At 40.9% G+C, this 20,204-nt stretch overlaps 2 protein-coding genes across 2 annotated transcripts in view; one reads left to right on the forward strand and one right to left on the reverse strand.

The window, feature by feature from the left end:
• The window catches only part of blzf1 (basic leucine zipper nuclear factor 1), a 47,357-nt gene extending 29,187 nt beyond the window's left edge, over window positions 1–18,170 (reverse strand). The window contains exons 1-2 of the mRNA XM_062974784.1: window positions 18,074–18,170; window positions 11,957–12,078 (exon numbers count right to left, since the gene is read on the reverse strand). The gene's annotated coding sequence lies outside the window, so the exon portion shown is untranslated. The remainder of the gene's footprint in view (window positions 1–11,956; window positions 12,079–18,073) is intronic.
• The window catches only part of nme7 (NME/NM23 family member 7), a 116,092-nt gene that overhangs the window by 16,201 nt on the left and 79,687 nt on the right, over window positions 1–20,204 (forward strand). Inside the window, exons 2-6 of the mRNA XM_062974785.1 lie at window positions 6,867–6,974; window positions 10,740–10,906; window positions 14,097–14,207; window positions 16,543–16,593; window positions 19,776–19,983. Coding sequence (XP_062830855.1) covers window positions 6,867–6,974; window positions 10,740–10,906; window positions 14,097–14,207; window positions 16,543–16,593; window positions 19,776–19,983 — 645 coding nt within the window. The remainder of the gene's footprint in view (window positions 1–6,866; window positions 6,975–10,739; window positions 10,907–14,096; window positions 14,208–16,542; window positions 16,594–19,775; window positions 19,984–20,204) is intronic.

Here is a 20,204-nt window from a genome sequence, read left to right on the forward strand (position 1 = left end):
TGTTCCTAGTACTATTGTGGCAGACGAAGAGGAAAACATGGGGTTTTCGCCGGTTCAGCGAGAGCCGGAGTCCATTCACCTGCAGGATATTGATGTTTGCCCTCAAGAATTCAGCCAAACAGGCCTTGGGCAGAACTCCCCTCCGTTTCCCAGAAAGGAATCTTATTCTAGAGAAAGGGGAGTCAGAGAAGCCCAACGGAGGAGTTTACGCATCGCTGCCAAAAATCAAGCTGATTAGGCCTGCTTCCCTTGGGAAATTCTAAGGAGTCACACATCTGGACAGAGTTGGGTTTCGCTTCTCGTTCTCTAGGGAAAGAGTTCTGTTGGCGGGAAAACGAGACCCAATATAGGTGTTTGGCGCGAGGGATTCTTTGCGGAGTCAATTGATTAGCTTCAGGAGAGAGATCGTGTGTGGACTTCGTAATCCCAGTTCCTTGCTTCCCGGATCAAGCTTCAAGCCTTGCCCTGCCTCGCGGTTTTACCACGAACCCTGCTTCATGCTTCATGTTTTGCCTTGTCTCCAGTCACGGATCTAGTCAAGAATCAAGTTTATTTCCAGCCTTGTTGTCAAGCTTCATTGGACTCTAGGACTCTGCTATTTCCCCATACTATTGCTTGGCAAAGTGTGTGTTTCGGTCAAGTGGATTAAAACTTTGAACTCTAATATCATTTATTGGACAATACATTTTTGGACTATATTTGACCTCATTTGAAAGGTCTGCTTCTGAACTATATTCTTCACTTGTTTTTATTGATTTTATATATTTCTTTAATAAAGATATTAGATAGAGACTGGCCTCTGTGTAAGGTTATTGGTGCCCTGCTGCCAGGGTTCTGACAGGTGTTCAGAATATAACGAGTCAGACTGAACACTATGTTCCTATCTCAGGCTATGTTCCTATCTCAGGACATATGCTGCAGCAATCAAAGCCGCAAGGAGAGTTTACCTTGCGACCAACATTGCACCCGCAAAGAACCGTCCGGCGGTGCTGTTGCAAGTTATCAGAGGTTTGTTAGCTCACACCGCTCAAGGTGGGATCCCTGATAGCTCGGCAGCCCGCTGTGAAGCATTTGCTCAGTTCTTTGTGGATAAAGTCGCTCTGATCCGCTCCGACTTTGATGCCATATTAATGGCAGTCTCTGAGGATGTAACGAGAGCACCTGCTTGTCCAGTTTTGATGGATTCATTTCAATTGGTTGAGCTCGAGGATGTGGACAAGATTCTTGGAGAAGCGAGACCGACGACATGCATCCTGTACCCCTGCCCATCCTGACTGGTGAGAGAAGCCAGAGGGGGTTTGGCCAAGTGGGTGAAGGTGGTGGTGAATGCCTTCCTTCGGGAGGGCAAGTTTCCAGTGAGCCTAGAAATGGCTGTGATCAAGCCGCTGTTGAAGAAGCCATCACTGGACCTCACTCAATTCGGAAACTTTTGGCCTATCTCCAATCTCCCCTATTTGAGCAAGGTCTTGGAACGTGTGGTTGCCTCACAGCTCCAGGGATACTGGGTTGACACTGATTTTCTGGATCCGGCATAGTCTGTCTTTAGGCCGGGGCATGGTACTGAGACAGCCTTGGTCACCTTAGTCGATGATCTTCACCAGGAACTGGACAGGGGGAGTGTGTCCCTGCTGGTTCTGCTGGACTGCACAGTGGCCTTCGATACCGTTGACCATGGTATCCTTCTGGGATGCCTTGCGGGGATGGGTCTTTGAGGTACTGTTTTGCAGTGGCGGTCCCAGATGGTGTCACTGGGGGACACCTGCTCGCCCCACAACCATTGACTTGTGGGGTTCTGCAGGGTTCTGTACTGTCCCCCTTGTTGTTTAATATTTACATGAAGCCGCTGGGAGAGATCATCAGGAGTTTCGGGGTGCGGTGTCATCTCTATGCAGATGATGTCCAGCTCTGTCACTCCTTCCCACCTGTCACTAAGGAGGCTGTCCAGGTACTGAACCGGTGCTTGGCCGCTGTGTCGGTCTAGATGAGGGCCAACAAATTGAAATTGAATCCAGACAAGACAGAGGTCCTCCTGGTCAGTCGTAAGGCTGAACAGGGTATAGGGTTACAGCCTGTGCTGGACGGGGTCGCACTCCCCCTGAAGACACAAGTTTGCAATCTGGGGGTGATCCTAGACTCATCGTTGAGCCTGGAGCCCCAGGTCTTGGCGGTTGCTAGGGGAGCCTTCGCACAGTTAAAACTTGTGTACCAGCTGCGCCCGTACCTTGAGAAGCCGGACTTGGCCACAGTGGTCCACGCTCTTGTTACATTCCGATTAGACTACTGCAACGCGTTCTACGTGGGGCTGCCTTTGAATACTGTTCGGAAGCTCCAATTAGTCTAACGGGAGGCAGCCAGGTTGATAACCGGAGCGGTGTACAGGGATCGTACTAATCCGCTGTTACACTAGCTCCACTGGCTGCCGATTAGCTACCGAGCACGATTCAAGGTGCTGGCATTAGCCTACAAAGCTCTAAACAGTTCCGGCCCAACTTACTTGTCCGAACGTGTCTCCCACTACGACCCACCTCGAAATGTAAGATCTTTGGGCGAGGACCTGCTGGCAGTCCCGCCAGCCTCACAGGTGCGGCTGGTGGGGACGAGAGACAGGGCTTTTTCAATAGTGGCTCCCCACCTATGGAACGCCCTCCCAAGTGAAATCAGGCAGGCTCCCTCCCTTCTATCTTTCCGTAGGAAAGTTAAGACCTGGTTGTGGGACCAGGCTTTCGATCAATAACAGCAGCATCAATTATTACCACCCTAGAATTCAATGACAGACCAGTTATCAGACTCGAAATGCGCCAGTTGTGTATTTATATGTATACTTTTATCAATGTTTAATGTATTTAATTTTAATTGATTGAATTGTCTGTAATATTTTTTATATTGTGTTTTATTGTAAGCCGCCCTGAGTTCCCTATGGGTGAGAAGAGCGGGATATAAGTATTGTAATAAATAAATAAATTAACCCTTCTCTATGCCATTCAAAGCTATATATATGGTTGGCTGGAGTTACACTTTAAAATGTTACTGTTCCGACTTCGGAACTTAAGATCAAACCTACAGAACTGATCTTGTTCGTAACTTGAGGACTGCCTGTACTGAGTTTGCAGTACCTGAGCAGGGCTGTTGATAACCAGGGGTCTTGGGGTGTGCCTGTCTCTCTTTCATTGGGTCACTATAAGTCAAAAGTTACCATCGCTGAGAGAGCAATTCAGAGGGTTGGAGAAAGGTTTCCTAATAACGCCACCTGCTGTGCCCCCATTGTCAGGGGAACATGGAACTCAGCCTTGGACACAGAATAAATAGTGTGGAAAAGTAGGTGGCATTCCTAGTACTCCTCTCAGTGTTGCTGCAAGATAGTGGATGAACTAAGTGTCAAAGAATATGGTTCCTCGCATTCCATAACATTTAGTTCTTCCACTGCCTATCTTTTCCTCAGTTACCCTTCACAACAATCTGGAAAATACAATTGATCCAAAATAGTGGTCGTAGGCAGTGGAAGAACTAGATGTTATGGAATATGAGGAACCAAGTGATACAGCATTTTCTGAGGTCAAGAGTGTGTGACTGGCCCAAGGTTTCCATGGCCAAGCAGAGAATCAAAGCCTGGTCTCTAGATTTGTAAAAGCACCATACCACACTGGTTATTAAGACTTGTGTCAGGGTCACCATAAGTTGGAAGTGACATCAACAAACACACAACAGCAGTGCATTTAAAAGAATTAGCATATGCAAGGCCTTGCTGCCCTTCTGAGAATGTGATCTCCAATATTGCTAGTTGCTAAGTAACCACCACAGATACTGACTTGGCTGTTTCTTGTTTATCCAAAAGCCTCAAGGATTATGCTCATTATGTGTATTTTGTATTAGAGCAACCATATTCCAGTAAAATGAGCTATGGCCTGTACAAAAATAAACAATATAGCTAGTGAATAACTTTACTATTTGCTTATCTTAATTGACCACAAAGGCTATGTGAGTACATTGGCCTTCCCCCTTCCATTCACTGAGGTTAAAATTGATTTTGTTTCAAGGAACCATGCCTTTTCTCAACTCAGAAATAAAAACTGAGATCAAGAAATCCAGACATTTTGCACTTTCAATACAATGATTTTATAGGAAATGCTTCATTGCGTAGATAACTCTTTAGGACTTGCACAAAATATGGTGGCTTGACCTTGAAGGAGCTGAGGGTGGCAACCGCCGACAGGGAGCTCTGGTGTGGACTGGTCCATGAGGTCATGAAGAGTCTGAAACGACTGTGTGAAAAAGAAGACAGAATGTGGTAGACCTTGTGGGCAGTGGGGTGGGAAATTCTGCTTCAGGAACATATATAGCTCTCAGGGTGACATAAAAATTATAGGATGCCATTTCAGTAAAACAAGATGGAACTAGTGGCAACCAAAACAAAAAGAGTTTGGAATCATAGAATCATAGTGTTGGAAGATACCACAAGGCCATCTAGTCCAACTCCCTGCCATGCAGAAAAGCACAATCAAAGTATCCCTGACAGATGGCCATCCAGCCTCTGTTTAAAAGTTTCAAAGGAAAACATCCACCACAGTCCAAGGCAGAGACTTCCACCGTTGAACAGCTTGTAGGGTTGGGAAATTCTTCCTAATGTTCAGGTGGAGTCTTCTTGCCTGTAATTGGAACCTATTGCTCCAAGTCCTAGTTTCAAGGGCAGCAGAAAACAAACTTGCTCTCTCTTCCTTATGACACCCTTTCACATATTTATACATGGCTATTATGTCTCCTCTCAACATTCCCTTCTGCAAACTAAACATACCCAGTTCTTTAAGATGCTCCTCACAGGGCATGGCCTCCAGACTTTTGATCATTTTAGTTGCCGTTCTTTGGACACCTACCGGCTGTTAGGAATTGTGGGAGTTGTTGAAATCCAAAACACCTAGAGGGTTGAAGTTTGTCCATGCCTGCATTAAGGCAATCATCGCAGTCTGAAATCCGTATCCTGCTCTCAAGCCGATTTGAAATGGGTCATGGAAGCACATGTCATCCAAGAATGATACCCTGTGTATTCAACACAGAGGGAAATCTACATCTTCTCTATAACTGAACTTCAATAAGAAATGTGTCTGTGTGGTGAATTAATACAAGATGTTTATGAGTGAACAAGATGTGTTATTTTTCAAAGAAAACGTTTTTTTAAAAAAAAAAATTCTGAGTACATATTTTAAAGGGAGTGTATATCTTTTGGGCAACAGCAACTTCTAAGAAACAACCATCCTCTGCTAACCAAATATTATTTTTGTAGTGGCATGTCTTTATACTTGGCAATTTAAAGACATGGTTTTTCAGTTTAACAGCTGAGTTACTTGTGTGCCATTACATGAATGGTCGTTAATATCACTTGTCCAAAGAGTTGACTTCTAACAAGGCCATGCTTTTCTTGACTAGTGGTTTTCTAAAGATGATTTCCACATGTTCATGGAAATTCACATTTGCCAAAAGGATATGTGCCCAGAGACTGGGTGCAGTTATTTTCCAATAGGCTATTTATTTATTTATTTATTTATTTATTTATTTATTTATAGCATTTATATTCTGCCCTTCTCACCCCAAAGGGGACTCAGGGCGGATCACATTACACATATAGGCAAACATTCAATGCCTTTTAACATAGAACAAAGACAAACAAACATAGGCTTCAAGCGGGCCTCGAACTCATGATCTCCTGGTCAGAGTGATTCATTGCAGTTAATTACAGCTGGCTTGCGCTCCTCCTGCGCCACAGCCCGGGCCCATATATTGGTTATGTCCAATATAAGGTGTCTTGGAATCTCAGAGGATCCATTAGCCTTTGAGGGCGGACCATTTTAATAGGTCCTCAACCCCTGCAGGGGTAGGTTGTAGCTGTGATACTGGCCCTGATCAGAAAGTGATCTATCCATGACAACTCAGAAGTATTGATCACCTCTGTCCACAGATCCGTATGTTCTGAGCTATGTTATGTATGTTATGTGCTAGCCATGCAGAAAAGTCTCTTCCATCATGGTTTGTGCAGAAACACTGCTAACATACAGATAGAGGAGGCAATGGTCCATCTGTTTTCCATCAGCGTTAATACTATGAATCTATTCTTCATCCATAATTACTATGGAATGATAGGCTACTACCTCTGAGCTTGGCTAACTCTTTTGGGAAAGCCAGTAACTTTTGTGGGATTATTTACAATGCCACACTAGCTGTACAAATACTTTGCCTTTTTAAATTTTTTCCAGATATTGAAAGCTTTCGAGTATATTCTCCAAAATGCACTTGTAAGCTAAACCCCAGTTTGCCTGGGATGTAGGGGCAAAACATTATGAGATAGATGCCAGAAACATGGTGTGCCCAAAAGTTTTTGTTGCTTGTCTTCATAGGACAACAAGGGATCAGCTATGAAACTTTAATGGCTGTTATTTTCATTTGAAAAACAGCAATTGTTTAATTGCCTTGTCCTGTTTTTTCGGGGGGATTTTTAAACAATTGGAGACAAATCAATCTATAAATATAAAATATACTCCTATTCCTTTTGTCTGCTAACACTTCCCGCCCCTGGAAGTTCAATAACAAACTTCAATTTTTAATCGTATTTGGAGCAGAGTCAGGCATATTATTCTGAAAATTACATGGATTACTAATACTATCTATTTAAAAGTCAAGTTTTAAGATGTTAGAATGTTTCCTTTGGAGAAATCTTCTTGAATGAGTTGTCTAACTAAAGGGATAAATACTTTGTTGCTATGTACAATGCTTGGGTATATTTGCTGGTGCATCAATATTTCACTTCTATGCAGCAAAATGACTTGTCTAGGAGATTGCTACAGAAATTTCTACATTTCTTTTCCTTTTTCTTCCCCCAGAGCCAGGATGAAAGATTTGCTTTCGTTGCAGAATGGTATGATTCAAATGCTTCACTTTTCCGACGTTATGAATTGCTATATTATCCAAAAGATGGGTCAGTGGAGATGGTAAGACCTTTTTATTATTATAAGACTACAGTACTTTATAAAATTGTGTTGCCTGAGGACAAAAATAAATGATCTTTGATATTATGGGTTAAGGGAGATGGGATGAAGAAGTTGCTTTTCTTTTTGATCCTGGAGAAAAACAGGACATGACCTATTCTTTCTGCAGATCCATGTTAGATTCTGGATGCTGTTTAAAAAAGAAAGAATTGATGTGGCTGAGAAAATTAAGCATAATGACTTTTTCTTTGGGGGAGGGGTATTGTTGCTATGAAAAAAGTTGTAGTGGTGATACATTTGAAGAAATGAAGGTTGCCATCAAGCTAGGATTGATTGAACATTCCTTCTTGAGATTGGCCATCATAGTGGATAGAGAAAACATTTACCTTGGACAGCAGCCATGAAGGCCTATACTGAGCTGTTACCATGTGTACTTATGTATAAGTTGAATTATCCACAGAGCAGTGCTGGAAATGCTCTGTGCTCCCTGCCATTTTGAGCACTTTAAGGGGAGCATAGTGTCAGTGGCCATTTTTAATACGGGCTTATTGGATAAGCTTTGCGAGGCTTGGCAGTTTGTGAGGTTTGCAGAGAGAAGACAGTAAGTTCTTATTAAAAATCACTCTGCTCCCGCTCAAGTACCCAAAATGACAGGCATATTCAGCAGGTCCCTCCATGTTGCTGCTGCCTCTTGTCACTACCTTTGTTCTGGGTACCTGACAGAGGCAGGTTGATTCCCTTGTTCTTTTCTTTCTTTTTTTCAGGCTGAATTCTCATTCTTTTTCCACATTTGTATTCCTTTTTCCATCTTTATTTTTTATAGATGTAGATATTTTAAGATCAGCAATGCAATTTACACACCTAGTAATTTTCAAATAAACTGTTCATCTCCTCTAGCTTTTCCTAAGTATTGTATGTTCCCCCTATGCATTTTTTAAAAAGGAGAAAATATTTGTTTGTTACATGTCCCTATGTTTTACCCTTGATTTATCAAAGAGTCATAGCATAATCCATTATTTTGCTCCCAGATCTGCCCTTGATTTGTGCATGAATATATGGTATCACTGATTTGGTTGCTTTTCCTAGGTGTCATATATTAGTAGGATGATTTGTTACCATGGGGACAGAAAATATTGAATGTTAAAATGTTTATATTACATTTCTCTGCCTTCTCTGTACAGTAAATTATTTCTACTTTATAAAGGAGCTGCCTCAAAAGGATAGATATAAATTTTGTTTCCACATATAACAGAAACATTTGCCTAGATTACTAAAAACACGGTTTCTGAAAGAAGACTTCCTGCCCATTGCCCAGATGAGGAAGGGGAACCCAGGTATATTCCCTACCTGTGACTTAAAAGGAAATAATCACAAGTATCTGATGGTTAGTCGTTAAGGAAAAATAGCAGATTGCACTGAGAGGTTCTGTCTCTGAGAGTGGTTTATGTAGCATGTATTTTCTTAAGACATTAATATTGGAACTAGTTTTACACCTTTGTGAAAAAAATGGATTTGGAATGCATGGTGCTTGCGTATCTAGTGTGCATCATTTGATAGGGCTCACATGACCTATAGAATCACAGAATCATAGAGTTGGAAGAGACTTCGTAGGCCATCCAGTCCAACCCTCTGCTAAGAAGCAGGAAAATAACATTCAAAGCACCCCCATCAGATGGCCATCCAGCCTCTGTTTAAAAGCCTCCAAAGAAGGCTTTGGTTCCTTTTATAATCTACCCATATATTGTTTTTGGTGAAGATAGAAAAAAAGGGCAGCTGTAACCTTTTTGTTAAAACCAGAAACAATTCACATAGCAATAAAGAATCCTAACTTCCTTTATAGTGTGATAATTTTTATGCTTTGTGGTGTCTGCATTGTATCTCCAATTCAAAGGGCTACATATGGAGTTCCATATTTCCAGCTGCAAGCTTTGGGGCTCTTTTTTTCATGGCAGACAAACTGATACATTGACTTGAGAATGTGCTGTGCTTCAGTTAACAGCTAGAACACATTTATTTTTGTAAACCAGGCCTCCTAGAATTCCTCAGCCGGCAGGATTTGGGGTTCAAAAACGAGTGTTGGTAAAGTTCTGCTTTAGATGCAATTGGAGCAGCTATCATTTCAAAGAAAAAAACAGACACATTCCTGTGCACCTGCACAAGTAAAATGCATATGCCTCAGGGACTCTGATTCCAAGGCAGCACATTCTCTTGCTTTTTATTATTAAGAGGAAACAATAAATCTGAAAGCTATATTTACCAGTTCTCTGTAAATACAGTTTGCTGACTTCATGATACATTATCTCTTTATTTTTATTTTTATTTGTAAATAGCTAAAAATGTACAAAGATTGTAAAATCTTCTGGGAAATTCCTTTGAAAAAAACTCACACTTCTTGATAGGGACTGAAAAGAAATAGAAGTGCTTGTGGTCGTTATCAAAAAAGTGTCCAAAACTTTTAAATTACTTTCCTGGTAAATAGGAATAATTGAGAGGCATTTTGAAGATCACTTAACAAAGCCATATAGAATAATTATTTTTCTGTATCAGAAAACCTTCATGTATCAAATTTAGAATGCTAGAAAACCTGTACTAATAAGGATTTCCATGCTCAAGAGTTATAGGATTTACATGGTGTCTAAGAAGTAAGTTTTCCCTTCTTCTGATTCCCTGCATCCTTGAAGATATTTATTTCAACTGTGTTGAATTGGATTGGAGATCTGTCAAACTAGTCTGCCATAAGAAACTTCTGCAGCTTTGGATAAGAACTTGGAAAATAAATGTTTAAAATGTCTTCAGACATTTTGAAGAACTTCTGAAGCTAAAACATTGTAAGAAACAGTTTTCAGATGTCCCTGCTGTATCAGTAATCATATTTGCTGAAGAGACTCAGTTTAGAGGTAACTTTTTTAAGAACTGCAAATAGTCAGATTTACATTTTGTAATAAACATGCTGTTTAGAATTCTTTTTAAAAAGAAATTGTTATCTATGATTTGGTTTTTCTTGTTTCATACAGATTATATAAGTTTCTCAGAGACTGTCTTGAGAATGCAGCCTAAAGCAGGGATCCTCAAACCTTTTAAGCAGAGGACCAGTTCACGGTCCCTTAGACTGTTGTGAGGGGTTGGCTGGATTATAGTTTGAAAAAAACATGAACAAATTCCTATGCACACTGCATATATCTTATTTGTATTGCAAAAAAACAACAAAAACAAAACAAAACATGAAGGAACAATACAATATTTAAAATGAAGAGCAATTTTAACTGACATAAACCTTCCAGTGTTTCAATGAGAAGTGTAGGCCTGCTTTTACTGATGAGATAGTCAAATTAATTGGGATTGTTGTTGCTGTGTGCCTTCAAGTCATTTCAGACTTGGCAACTCTGAGTCTAAAGTTTAGGGTGGGGCGGGGCGGGGTGGTAAATAATCTTGGAGGACTGCACCTGGCCCGTGGGACTTAGTTTGGGGATCCCTGGTGTAAAGTATCACATACTTTAAAATCTAGAAGCATACGCAGAACTCTAACAGTCATTGCTTTTAAATAACAACAGCATATGTTTGCTTGGTTGCATGATTGCAGAGGGAAAGTGGAATTTTCTTTTCAGCATTTGCTACAGAAATGTGCCCTATCATCCTTTTCCCTCTCATATTAACAAGGTGGGTAGGGTTGGTGTTCAGGTTGACTAGTTATAACTTTATACTATTCAATAATATGTATCTTAGAGATATGCATCAAAGTGAAAGTGACTTACTTTCTTTATCCTACAGTATGACATGAAAAACCGCTGTAGATTTCTCAATCGCACCAAGTATGAAGATCTGCACTTTAAAGATCTGTTTGTGGGAAACAGAATTACAATATTCTCCCGCCACCTTAATTTGGTTGACTATGCTGATCAGTACACTGCCCGTATGTTGGGGAGTTCTAAAGAAAGGTAAGGAGTGAACCAGGAACATTTTTAAAGGAATTAGTTACTTTACCTCTAGCTCTGATCACTCAACACATTCCTCTTACTGTGGTCCAGGAAGGTGACTTGTTGATTATCTCGTTAGTAACAAGTTAACTGTTATTATTGTTCCAGTGGAAAATAGAAGAAAATGCACACCAATTCCCCCAAATGGACAACTGAGACACTACAGCATGGGCAAAATTTGGTCCTCCAGGTGTTTTGGACTTCAACTCCCACAGTTCCTAAGAGCTGATAAGCTGCCTAGAATTTCTGGTAGTTGAAGTTCAAAACACCTGGAAGGTCAAAGTTTGTCCGTGCCTACGCAGCTACATGTTGCATATTCTCAGAATAATGCAAAATACTTTATTACATAGTAATCCTTTCTTGTGTAAAGTCTAAAACTCTCCTCAGAATTATTCAGCACACCAATGTATCTAGTAATGAATAACAAGTAGATTATTTATTCCTTCCACTGAAAAGTAGCGTATTACAACTATATCTGTTCTACACGCACACAAAAACTGTTTCCTTCATTATTTCAAAATGTAACTGGTTATGAAATTGACTCTTTAGAAAAACTTTTCTTTGCAGCTCTGGGTGAGAGGATACAATGTTTGAAGTTATGGTATTATTTTCATTTTCAAATACATAAATTAAGGACTGACGATGTTGATGGTAGTGTGTGTCTTCCATTCGAGAGAAAGTCTCTGTACTTCATTATATAAAGGAGGGAGGTTAATGCACCAGTTTTCCATGAGGGATTTTTAGAAAGAGAAGGTTGAAGTAAATACTAGATTGAAGAGTGAAAGGAGGAAAGTTCCGATGTCTTTTTGTGCTTATGTCCTGCTTTTAGCCAAGCAAGGTTGATTTTCAAAGCAGCACACAAAAAGTTTCATACAATCTTTTCTCATCCTTACTGGCTGGTGATTATCAACAATGTTTCTAGTTTACATATAGAATGACTAGAGCGAACATGACATTGGTATCAAGATAGCATACAGCAGGCATAGTAGTCTTTTTGACTCTTATACTTACTTTTATTCGTAGAAGTGCTACAAGAACTAGTGGAACATGCTGATTCTAGATATAAGCAACATAACTCGTGGTACTTAACTGGAATCCAGTGTGCAGTATTGCTATGGCCAAAATGTCTGTACCTGAAAACAGAAGGCAGGTTTCTGAATTCAGAAAATTACTGAGATTTGCAAAAGTATAGTATATACATTTTCGAAGGAGCCCTCATTCTCCACATTCTCCAGTGTTTAAAAAAAACAGGAGATGCTTTTTTAATGTTAAAAAGAAGAGGTGCAATGAGCAGTGAATGTTTTTGTTCTGAAAATTCTTATCTAAACCTAATTTGAAGCTCTAAACATGACTGCCTTCCTATGTTTCCAACAGATTCACCTGTCCTCCAAGAGTCTAAATAGCATGAACATTCACCCTCCTCCACTTCCCCAAAACCCATTTCCTGCTGACCCTACTATCTGGAGTTTCATTCAAGAAAAACTCATATTTGCAGTTGTTGAAACGGTTGTGTTCTTTCATACCATTGCTATCCACATTGCCTGCCTCAGCTGGCTACTTCAGATAAAGAGAGCTCAAGAGGGGAAAAGGAACAGCATGTTCACTCCCTGCCACCTTCCCATAGTAACTGCTTGTTGATAAGAGACATTTCATCCTTTCCTTTCCTCTTTTGTTTCTGCTCTTTGCAATAAGTCCAAGAGTGTGGCTACAGAGGGGCAAAATAAGGGAAATGTCCCACCCAAAACAATTCTCTCCTCCCTAAATAATTTTTTCCGTCAATCCTCAAATTTCTAGCATTGCAGATAGTGAGACACTGAGAATTTTTCACACTAAGAATGTGTACATTTTGTTGAGTTTTAATTCCCTAGGTAATTTTTCAGGTTTCATTTCCATTATTGAGAATGCTTGGGAACAGACTTTTTAATTTCTCCACCTGGATTTTGTAACATCTGAATTTGCATATACATAAAGAATGAAGGATGGGGAGAAAGTGAGCCAGTCACATATCTAGCACTTACTACGTTTTTCCTCATGGAGCACTGATGGAGGAAAGAGAAGAGTTGGAAGTAGGCAGATGACTGCGCTTACATAAGGCTCCTGTAAAAGATGACATCCTAGATATGTCCCTGACTGTTAGCATGCTTCCTGTCCCTTTAGTAAAGTAACTGAGAAGGGAGATGAAAATCCTCCCCCCCCCCATGCCCCCATCCCAGTGACTCTTTTTCACCCTCTCTGGCAATGCACAAGCAATGGCAAATAGGTTGCCTGATAGCCAATAGGTTGCACAGAAATGTCTGGCAGTCTGCAGGTGGTTGGAGGCTGAAACTTTCAAGTTTGGAAATATTTCGTATTTCTGGAAAGATGCAACCTGTATATATAAATGCTCAAATAAAGCTTGAAGTTACTGTAATTCTAGAAATTTGTGAACTAAAGAAAATTTCATGGGGTGGCAACGTTATTTAGGGCTGTAATGCCCTTATTTCCTACTGCCCCCAGTAGCTATACTTCTGACATTGTATCATTTGGATACTCCACAAATGAAAGTAGACCACACATGCTCTCCTTTTGTCAGCCTACTATTGGGATAAACATTAGAGCAACACCTCCCACTGCCAGTTTCAATTATACTTTGAGGACACCAGTGTGATTGCTGAAGTGAGTGGGATGAGGTGGCAGTAAAAAAGTTTAAAACTACACTGCATTATGAGGTTATTGGAAATTAGTATTGCTCAACAAGAACATCCCTCCACCCCAGTGTGAGAAGATGAAAAATGAATGACATTGCTGTTTCAGCTCAGCTCTACTTCTGTAATTTGGATATTTTCAGCCATACCCATCTCTTTCTGCAATAGGATCATACTAAAATTGCACAACAAAGGCAATCTTAATTTCCTGCCCTCTCAGATAAAGTAATGGGAATCTGTAGAGGGTGAAACAAAAGAAAAGCAACCATCACACAAATAGCTACTTTCCCCATTGCCTTTCATGCAACTTTTTGTTGCTGTTTACATTTATATTTTAGGTGAAATTACTTCCACATGAAGGACTTAATTGATATGATAATATTTTATTATGGCAGCAACTGTGAGAAAAGAGATCTCTTGAAGTGTATTTTGATGCCTTTCTCTATACTGTTGTCTTTTTTCTTTAGAACCTTGGCATTATTAAAACCTGATGCAGCACTCAAACTTGGGGATATCCTTGATTTGATTATTAATTCTGGTTTTACTATTAGTAAGGCCAAAATGATGCAGCTTTCAAGGTAAGGCACCAGTAGTGGGGATAATGTGCAATAAGTCTTTATTTTTGAGAGGAACTATATTTAGCTTAAGTGGTGGATACTGCTGACTTAAGTCTCTTTCTCCAGTCTTGTGGGCAAAGCTTAGTTAAAGCATGTATGTGAAAATCACCCGCATTTCTTGACTTACAAAGAATGCTGCAAAGATCAACAGAGTCCAATATCTGTTTTCTAAAGTATCTACTCAGATGTCTCTGGGAAACCCACAGGCGGAATGAGAGGGCAATAATCTTCCCTCAATGTTATTTTCATGTTGATTTGTTGTTATGTGCCTTCAAGTTGACTTTGACTTATGGTGATCCTATCATAACATTTGGAGGGGAGAGATTTATTCAGATAAGGTTTGCTTGTGCCTTCCTCTGAGGCACAGTGTGACTTGTGCAAGCAGGAATTCAAATGCTGGTCGCCCAGTGTCATAGTTCAACTTCCAAACTGCAACAGCACTCTGGTGATTCTTCATAATTGTTCAGAACTGGCCATATTTATTAGTGTGTATATATATTTCTATTTATACCCTGCATTTCTCATATTTGCTCAAAGTGCCATATGCAGTCTTTTCCCTTCCCAACTTTATCCGTACTCTGTTTGGTAAATCAGGCTAGGTGCTGAGTAGTAGGTCAAAGTAAGAGTATGTCAGTAGATTGTTGAATCTTGAATCCAGATCTTCTACTTTCCAGCCCAGCACTCTAACCTCTTCCCCAAACTGACTCTCAGATAACAAATTATTTTTATTGTAGGCAGAGGCCTAACAAGCAGAGGATTCAAGGAAATGAGGCCATAAAAGAAGCAGGGGGTGAAGTAAACAAAGCTGGAATATATCCACCTTCAGAAGAATATGTGTAATCGGAGTTATAGTTTTACAAGATCTTTATCCATCTCTACCCAAAAGGGCTGGTGTTTCACCAAACTACAAATTCTATGATTTCATAACATTGAACCATGGTAATTAAAGTGGTGTCAAACTATATTAATTCTACACTATATATACTCAAGAACTAAAATATGGTCCATTACTACACCATTGCAACAAGAGTGACTGGTCTCGTGAAACCCTCTTATAGTGCCATGGCAACAGGGATGTCAGGAGGGGAAAGGCTGACTTCTCATGAAAGGCATGACAACAAGCTTCTTGACTGCTGTTTCTTCTCTTCTCTCTCTCTCCCTGAGCGAAGCCGTTCCATGTGGTGCCTGGAAGCGGGAGCGCCTTCTTGTCTTCATTTTTAGAAAATTGCATGGGATAGACCACATCAGCTCTAGATTATTAAATATGGTTTTCTGTGGGCGAGCAGATGGCGCCTAGCTCGACAACAGTACATGTGAAAAAGATCTTGGAGTCCTTGTGGACAACAAGTTAAACATGAGCCACCAATGTGATGCGGCTGCTAAAAAAGCCAATGGGATTTTGCCTGCATAAATAGGAGTATAGTGTCTAGATCCAGGGAAGTCATGCTCCCCTTCTATTCTGCCTTGGTCAGACCATACCTGGAATTCTGTATCCAATTCTGGGCACCGCAGTTGAAAGGAGATGTTGACAAGCTGGAATGTGTCCAGAGTAGGGCAACTAAAATGATCAAGGGTCTGGAGAACAAGCGCTATGAGGAGCGGCTTAAAGAACTGGGCATATTTAGCCTGCAGAAGAGAAGGCTGAGAGGAGACATGATAGCTATGTATAAATATGTGAGGGGGAGTCATAGGGAGGAGGGAGCAAGATTGTTTTCTGCTGCCCTGGAGACTAGGACGCGGAACAATGGCTTCAAACCACAGGAAAGGAGATTTCACCTGAACATCAGGAAGAACTTCCTAACTGTGAGAGCTGTTCACAAGTGGAACTCTCTGCCCCGGAGTGTGGTGGAGGCTCCTTCTTTGGAGGCTTTTAAACAGAGGCTGGATGGCCATCTGTCGGGGGTGCATTGAATGCGATTTCCTGCTTCTTAGCGGGGGGTTGGACTGGATGGCCCATGAGGTCTCTTCCAATTCTACTATTTATGATTCTATGATTCTATGACTGGATGGCATATGTTCTGTATGAGAAACTAGAGCTGATGTGGTATATCTAATGCAATCAGCACCCCAAATAACCAAACCGAATCTAAAGTTGACCAAAAGCTGATTCGTAACCCTTTTGGTCCTAATGTTGGAGAGTGGTCCCTGGTCAAAGTGGTTTGATTTTTAAAAAAAAAAAAGGTTGGGAATCACTGCACAAGCAGAACACCTGTACGTCTTTGTGTTGAAAATTATTATGTAATACTTTTTCACAGATTCATGCACAAAGTAATTTCTGTAAATACATCTTTTGTAGGGCAGAGGCAACCGATTTCCATGCAGACCATCTATCTAAACCTTATTACAAGCAAGTATATGTTTCAGTTATGGCATTCTTGAACTTATTGAAATTTTGAGCATGAGTTGATTGATTGAAAACCACTCTGAGTTCCTTTGAGGAAATAGAGCAGCATATAAATAAAGTTTTTAATTTAAAAAATATGTTAATTTTTGACTTATTCGTTGTAGGATTTACACTATTATACTGTTGATCAAGCTTGTGCAACCTATGGCCCTCCAGGTGTTTGGGACTCAGACTTCCAGAAGTCCTAGCCAGCATGTCCATAGTCAGGAATTCTGGGAGTCTATCTTTGTTGCATGCCTTATCTCCGCAACTCCAGTCACCTTGATCCAGACAAATATTTGTCTCCCACATTTCTTTCAGCCTTCACTTCTGATAGGTTCCCATGGAAATGGATCTCGTTTTCTCCAGTCTCTTGGGAACTGCCAGGAGGAGATTCCAAAACCAATCTTTCTGGGCTGCTTCCATTCTCCTCTCGGCCCTCTGAATCTCTCCCAGCATCCCTATGAACACTCAGAATTTGACCAGGCTACAACTTTATTTTACAAGGATTGATATCATGTGCACAAGGTACATTTCCAACTTCTTAGGTCAGTGGTTCTCAACTTGGGGTCCCCAGATGTTTTTGGTCTACAACTCCCAGGAAGCCCAGCCAGTTTACCAGCTGTTAGGATTTCTGGGAGTCCAAAAACATCTGGGGACCCCAGGTTGAGAACCACTGTCTTAGGTGATCTCTGCATTCTCAATATATTGGTTAGTCTCAATCTCCAGAGTTTCCTGCCTATTCTTCTAGACATGGACATTGGTAACATTTATTTATTTATTTACAGTATTTCTATTCCGCCCTTCTCACCCCGAAGGGGACACAGGGTGGCTCACATTACACATATAAGGCAAACATTCAGTGCCTTGACATAGAACAAAGATAGAAGACAAACGCAGGCTTCGAGCTGGCCTCGAACTCATGACCTCTTGGTCAGAGTGATTGGTCTCAGCTGGCTGCAGCTGGCTGCTCACCAGCTTGCACCACAGCCCGGGCGCAATTGAATCTGCATAACTGTTGTTTTCTAGTGACACTCTCAATCTTGGTCTCCTCATGATCAAGGACAACTGCCATCCTATCCAGAGCTCCACCTTCTCCTTCTCCAGTTATAATGCCATTGTCAACTGATCTCAGAACTTTAACTATTCTTATTGTGCCAGTCTCAGTTTTATTGCTATGTTTGAAGGTCCCGGGTTCAAATCCTGGGAGCGGAATGAGCACCCGCTGTTAGCCCCGGCTCCTGCCAACCTAGCAGTTTGAAAACATGCAAATGTGAATAGATCAATAGGTACCGCTCCGGCGGGAAGGTAACGGTGCTCCATGTATTCATGCCAACCACATGACCTATAGACAATGCCGGCTCTTCGGCTTAGAAATGGAGATAAGCACCAACTCCCAGAGTCAGTCAGGGGAAACCTTTACCTTTACCTTGATGTTACTCACATTGGTTGCAGTTTCTTTGACTACTTCCTCAACACCCATCAATACTGTACCACCAGCTACTCCTGTGGCTTCCATCTTCTGCTGCACACCTTCAAGTGCATGAACCATCAGACTCAATAGACTCCCATTATGATTCAGATAGCCCATTATTTGGTCAGGTGTGTTACTAAGATCATGTCAGGGTAGAAGTGCTATGGCGATATGCATAATTTTATTTTGCAGGCTTGACAGAAGATACCAGGTAGAGAGACTAAGAAGGAGAAGAACATATTGCATACTTGTAACTTTGATTCTTCAAGTGATCATCGGTGCTCCCACACATACCCACTGTACTTCCTCTCTGCTTCAGGCCCCTGTCAGCTTTTTGGCAGACTTTGAAACTGAGCTGAATAGTAGATTGATAGACTAGGCCATATGTAATAGGAATATATTTTCATAACCTGTTAAGATTATGATTCCAATATTGGTTAAATATTCGTGCAGAGCAGTAAAAACGCAGAAGACTAGGGGTTTATGTGAGCAGAGGTAAAAAGAAATTAAACAGTAAGACAAAATATCCAGCCTCCCTTTCCCTTTAAAAAGTCATGCGCATAAAATAAGCATCAGAGACATCAAATAAAATAGCAAAAATATGTTTACTCACAATCTTGTATGATGATGGTCATACAGGCAAGAACATCTTAGTTCCAAAGAAAAACAGTTCAGGAAACTACATATCTCTTAACATACAGGAACATCAGCATGGCATGGTCAGGAGCGAAGAGGAAGAGACAGGAAGAGGCATCTGTACATCACTTCCTGTGTGTCCCCAGAAAGGATACACCCATTTCCCATTTCATATGCAAAACCCCCTTAATGGTGTCATCAACTCTGGAATGCAGCTCTGTTCAGGTTACTAGCAACAGGCATAACTACTACATAAACCATCCCACATTGAAAATGCATGCATGATTGCTTAGATAACCCAACAATATGTGATCCACGCAAGAGAGCAGGTTCCTCATGAAGCCACTCAGATCTAATGTACAAATATGTGAAGGGAAGTCATAGGGAGGAGGGAGCAAGCTTGTTTTCTGCTGCCCTGCAGACTAGGGCACGGAACAATGGCTTCAAACTACAGGAAAGGAGATTCCACCTGAACATCAGGAAGAACTTCCTCACTGTTCGGGCTGTTCGGCAGTGGAACTCTCTCCCCCAGACTGTGGTGGAGGCTCCTTCTTTGGAAGCTTTTAAACAGAGGCTGGATGGCCATCTGTCGGGGATGCTTTGAATGCGATTTCCTGCTTCTTGGCAGGGGGTTGGACTGGATGGCCCATGAGGTCTCTTCCAACTCTACTATTCTATGATTTTATGATTCTAATGTCAATCAAGTCTTTGTAGAGGAACAAAACTATTTGTATGAGTGCACACAAATACAGATAGGCAAACTGTTAATCTGTTTCCAGTTTGTTTTGTAAACATATATTTTTAAAAAATTGCAGTTGAAATGCTTTCAGTTTTTGCTGCTTCAGGAGAATCAATCTAAACTTTTTTGAGGACCCACCCATGTGCGCACCACCTATGTGCTATGTTATAACATATAATTGTTAAATCTACATTTATTATATTTGGGATTTTTCTCTTGATTGTATTTCGAGGAGGACTCTTCTGTTAGAGTTTTGTTCCATCTTTCAAATCTGATTATTCTAATTTCTTCCTACAGTGAACTTCTTGAATTTATTACAAGTGGCCCTGTGGTTGCCTTGGAGATCTTGGGAGATGATGCGATATCCAGATGGAAAAATTTATTAGGCCCTGCAAACTCTGTGGTGGCCCGAAGTGATTCTCCAGACAGCATTAGGGCACTTTTTGGAACTGATGGCATAAGAAATGTAGCTCATGGCCCTGATTCCTTTGCTTCTGCTGCTAGAGTAAGTCCCCCCCGCCCCCCGCCAAAAAAACCCACTTGATTGAGCTCAAACTTTTACATTGAGATGACTGGGCTTCTGTTGGCATGCATATCATAGAATGTACATTCTTATTCTTCCTTTTTAAGAATGTGTTAATGGTATGGTTGTAGAGTGAACATTGGTTCAGCCAAATAACGACTATTAAGCTTCATTTGGATACTTTGTTGTCCCTTTCTGTAATG

The sequence above is a fragment of the Anolis carolinensis genome, chromosome 3, assembly GCF_035594765.1.
Source record: "Anolis carolinensis isolate JA03-04 chromosome 3, rAnoCar3.1.pri, whole genome shotgun sequence".
In the NCBI taxonomy this organism is placed as follows: domain Eukaryota; kingdom Metazoa; phylum Chordata; class Lepidosauria; order Squamata; family Dactyloidae; genus Anolis; species Anolis carolinensis.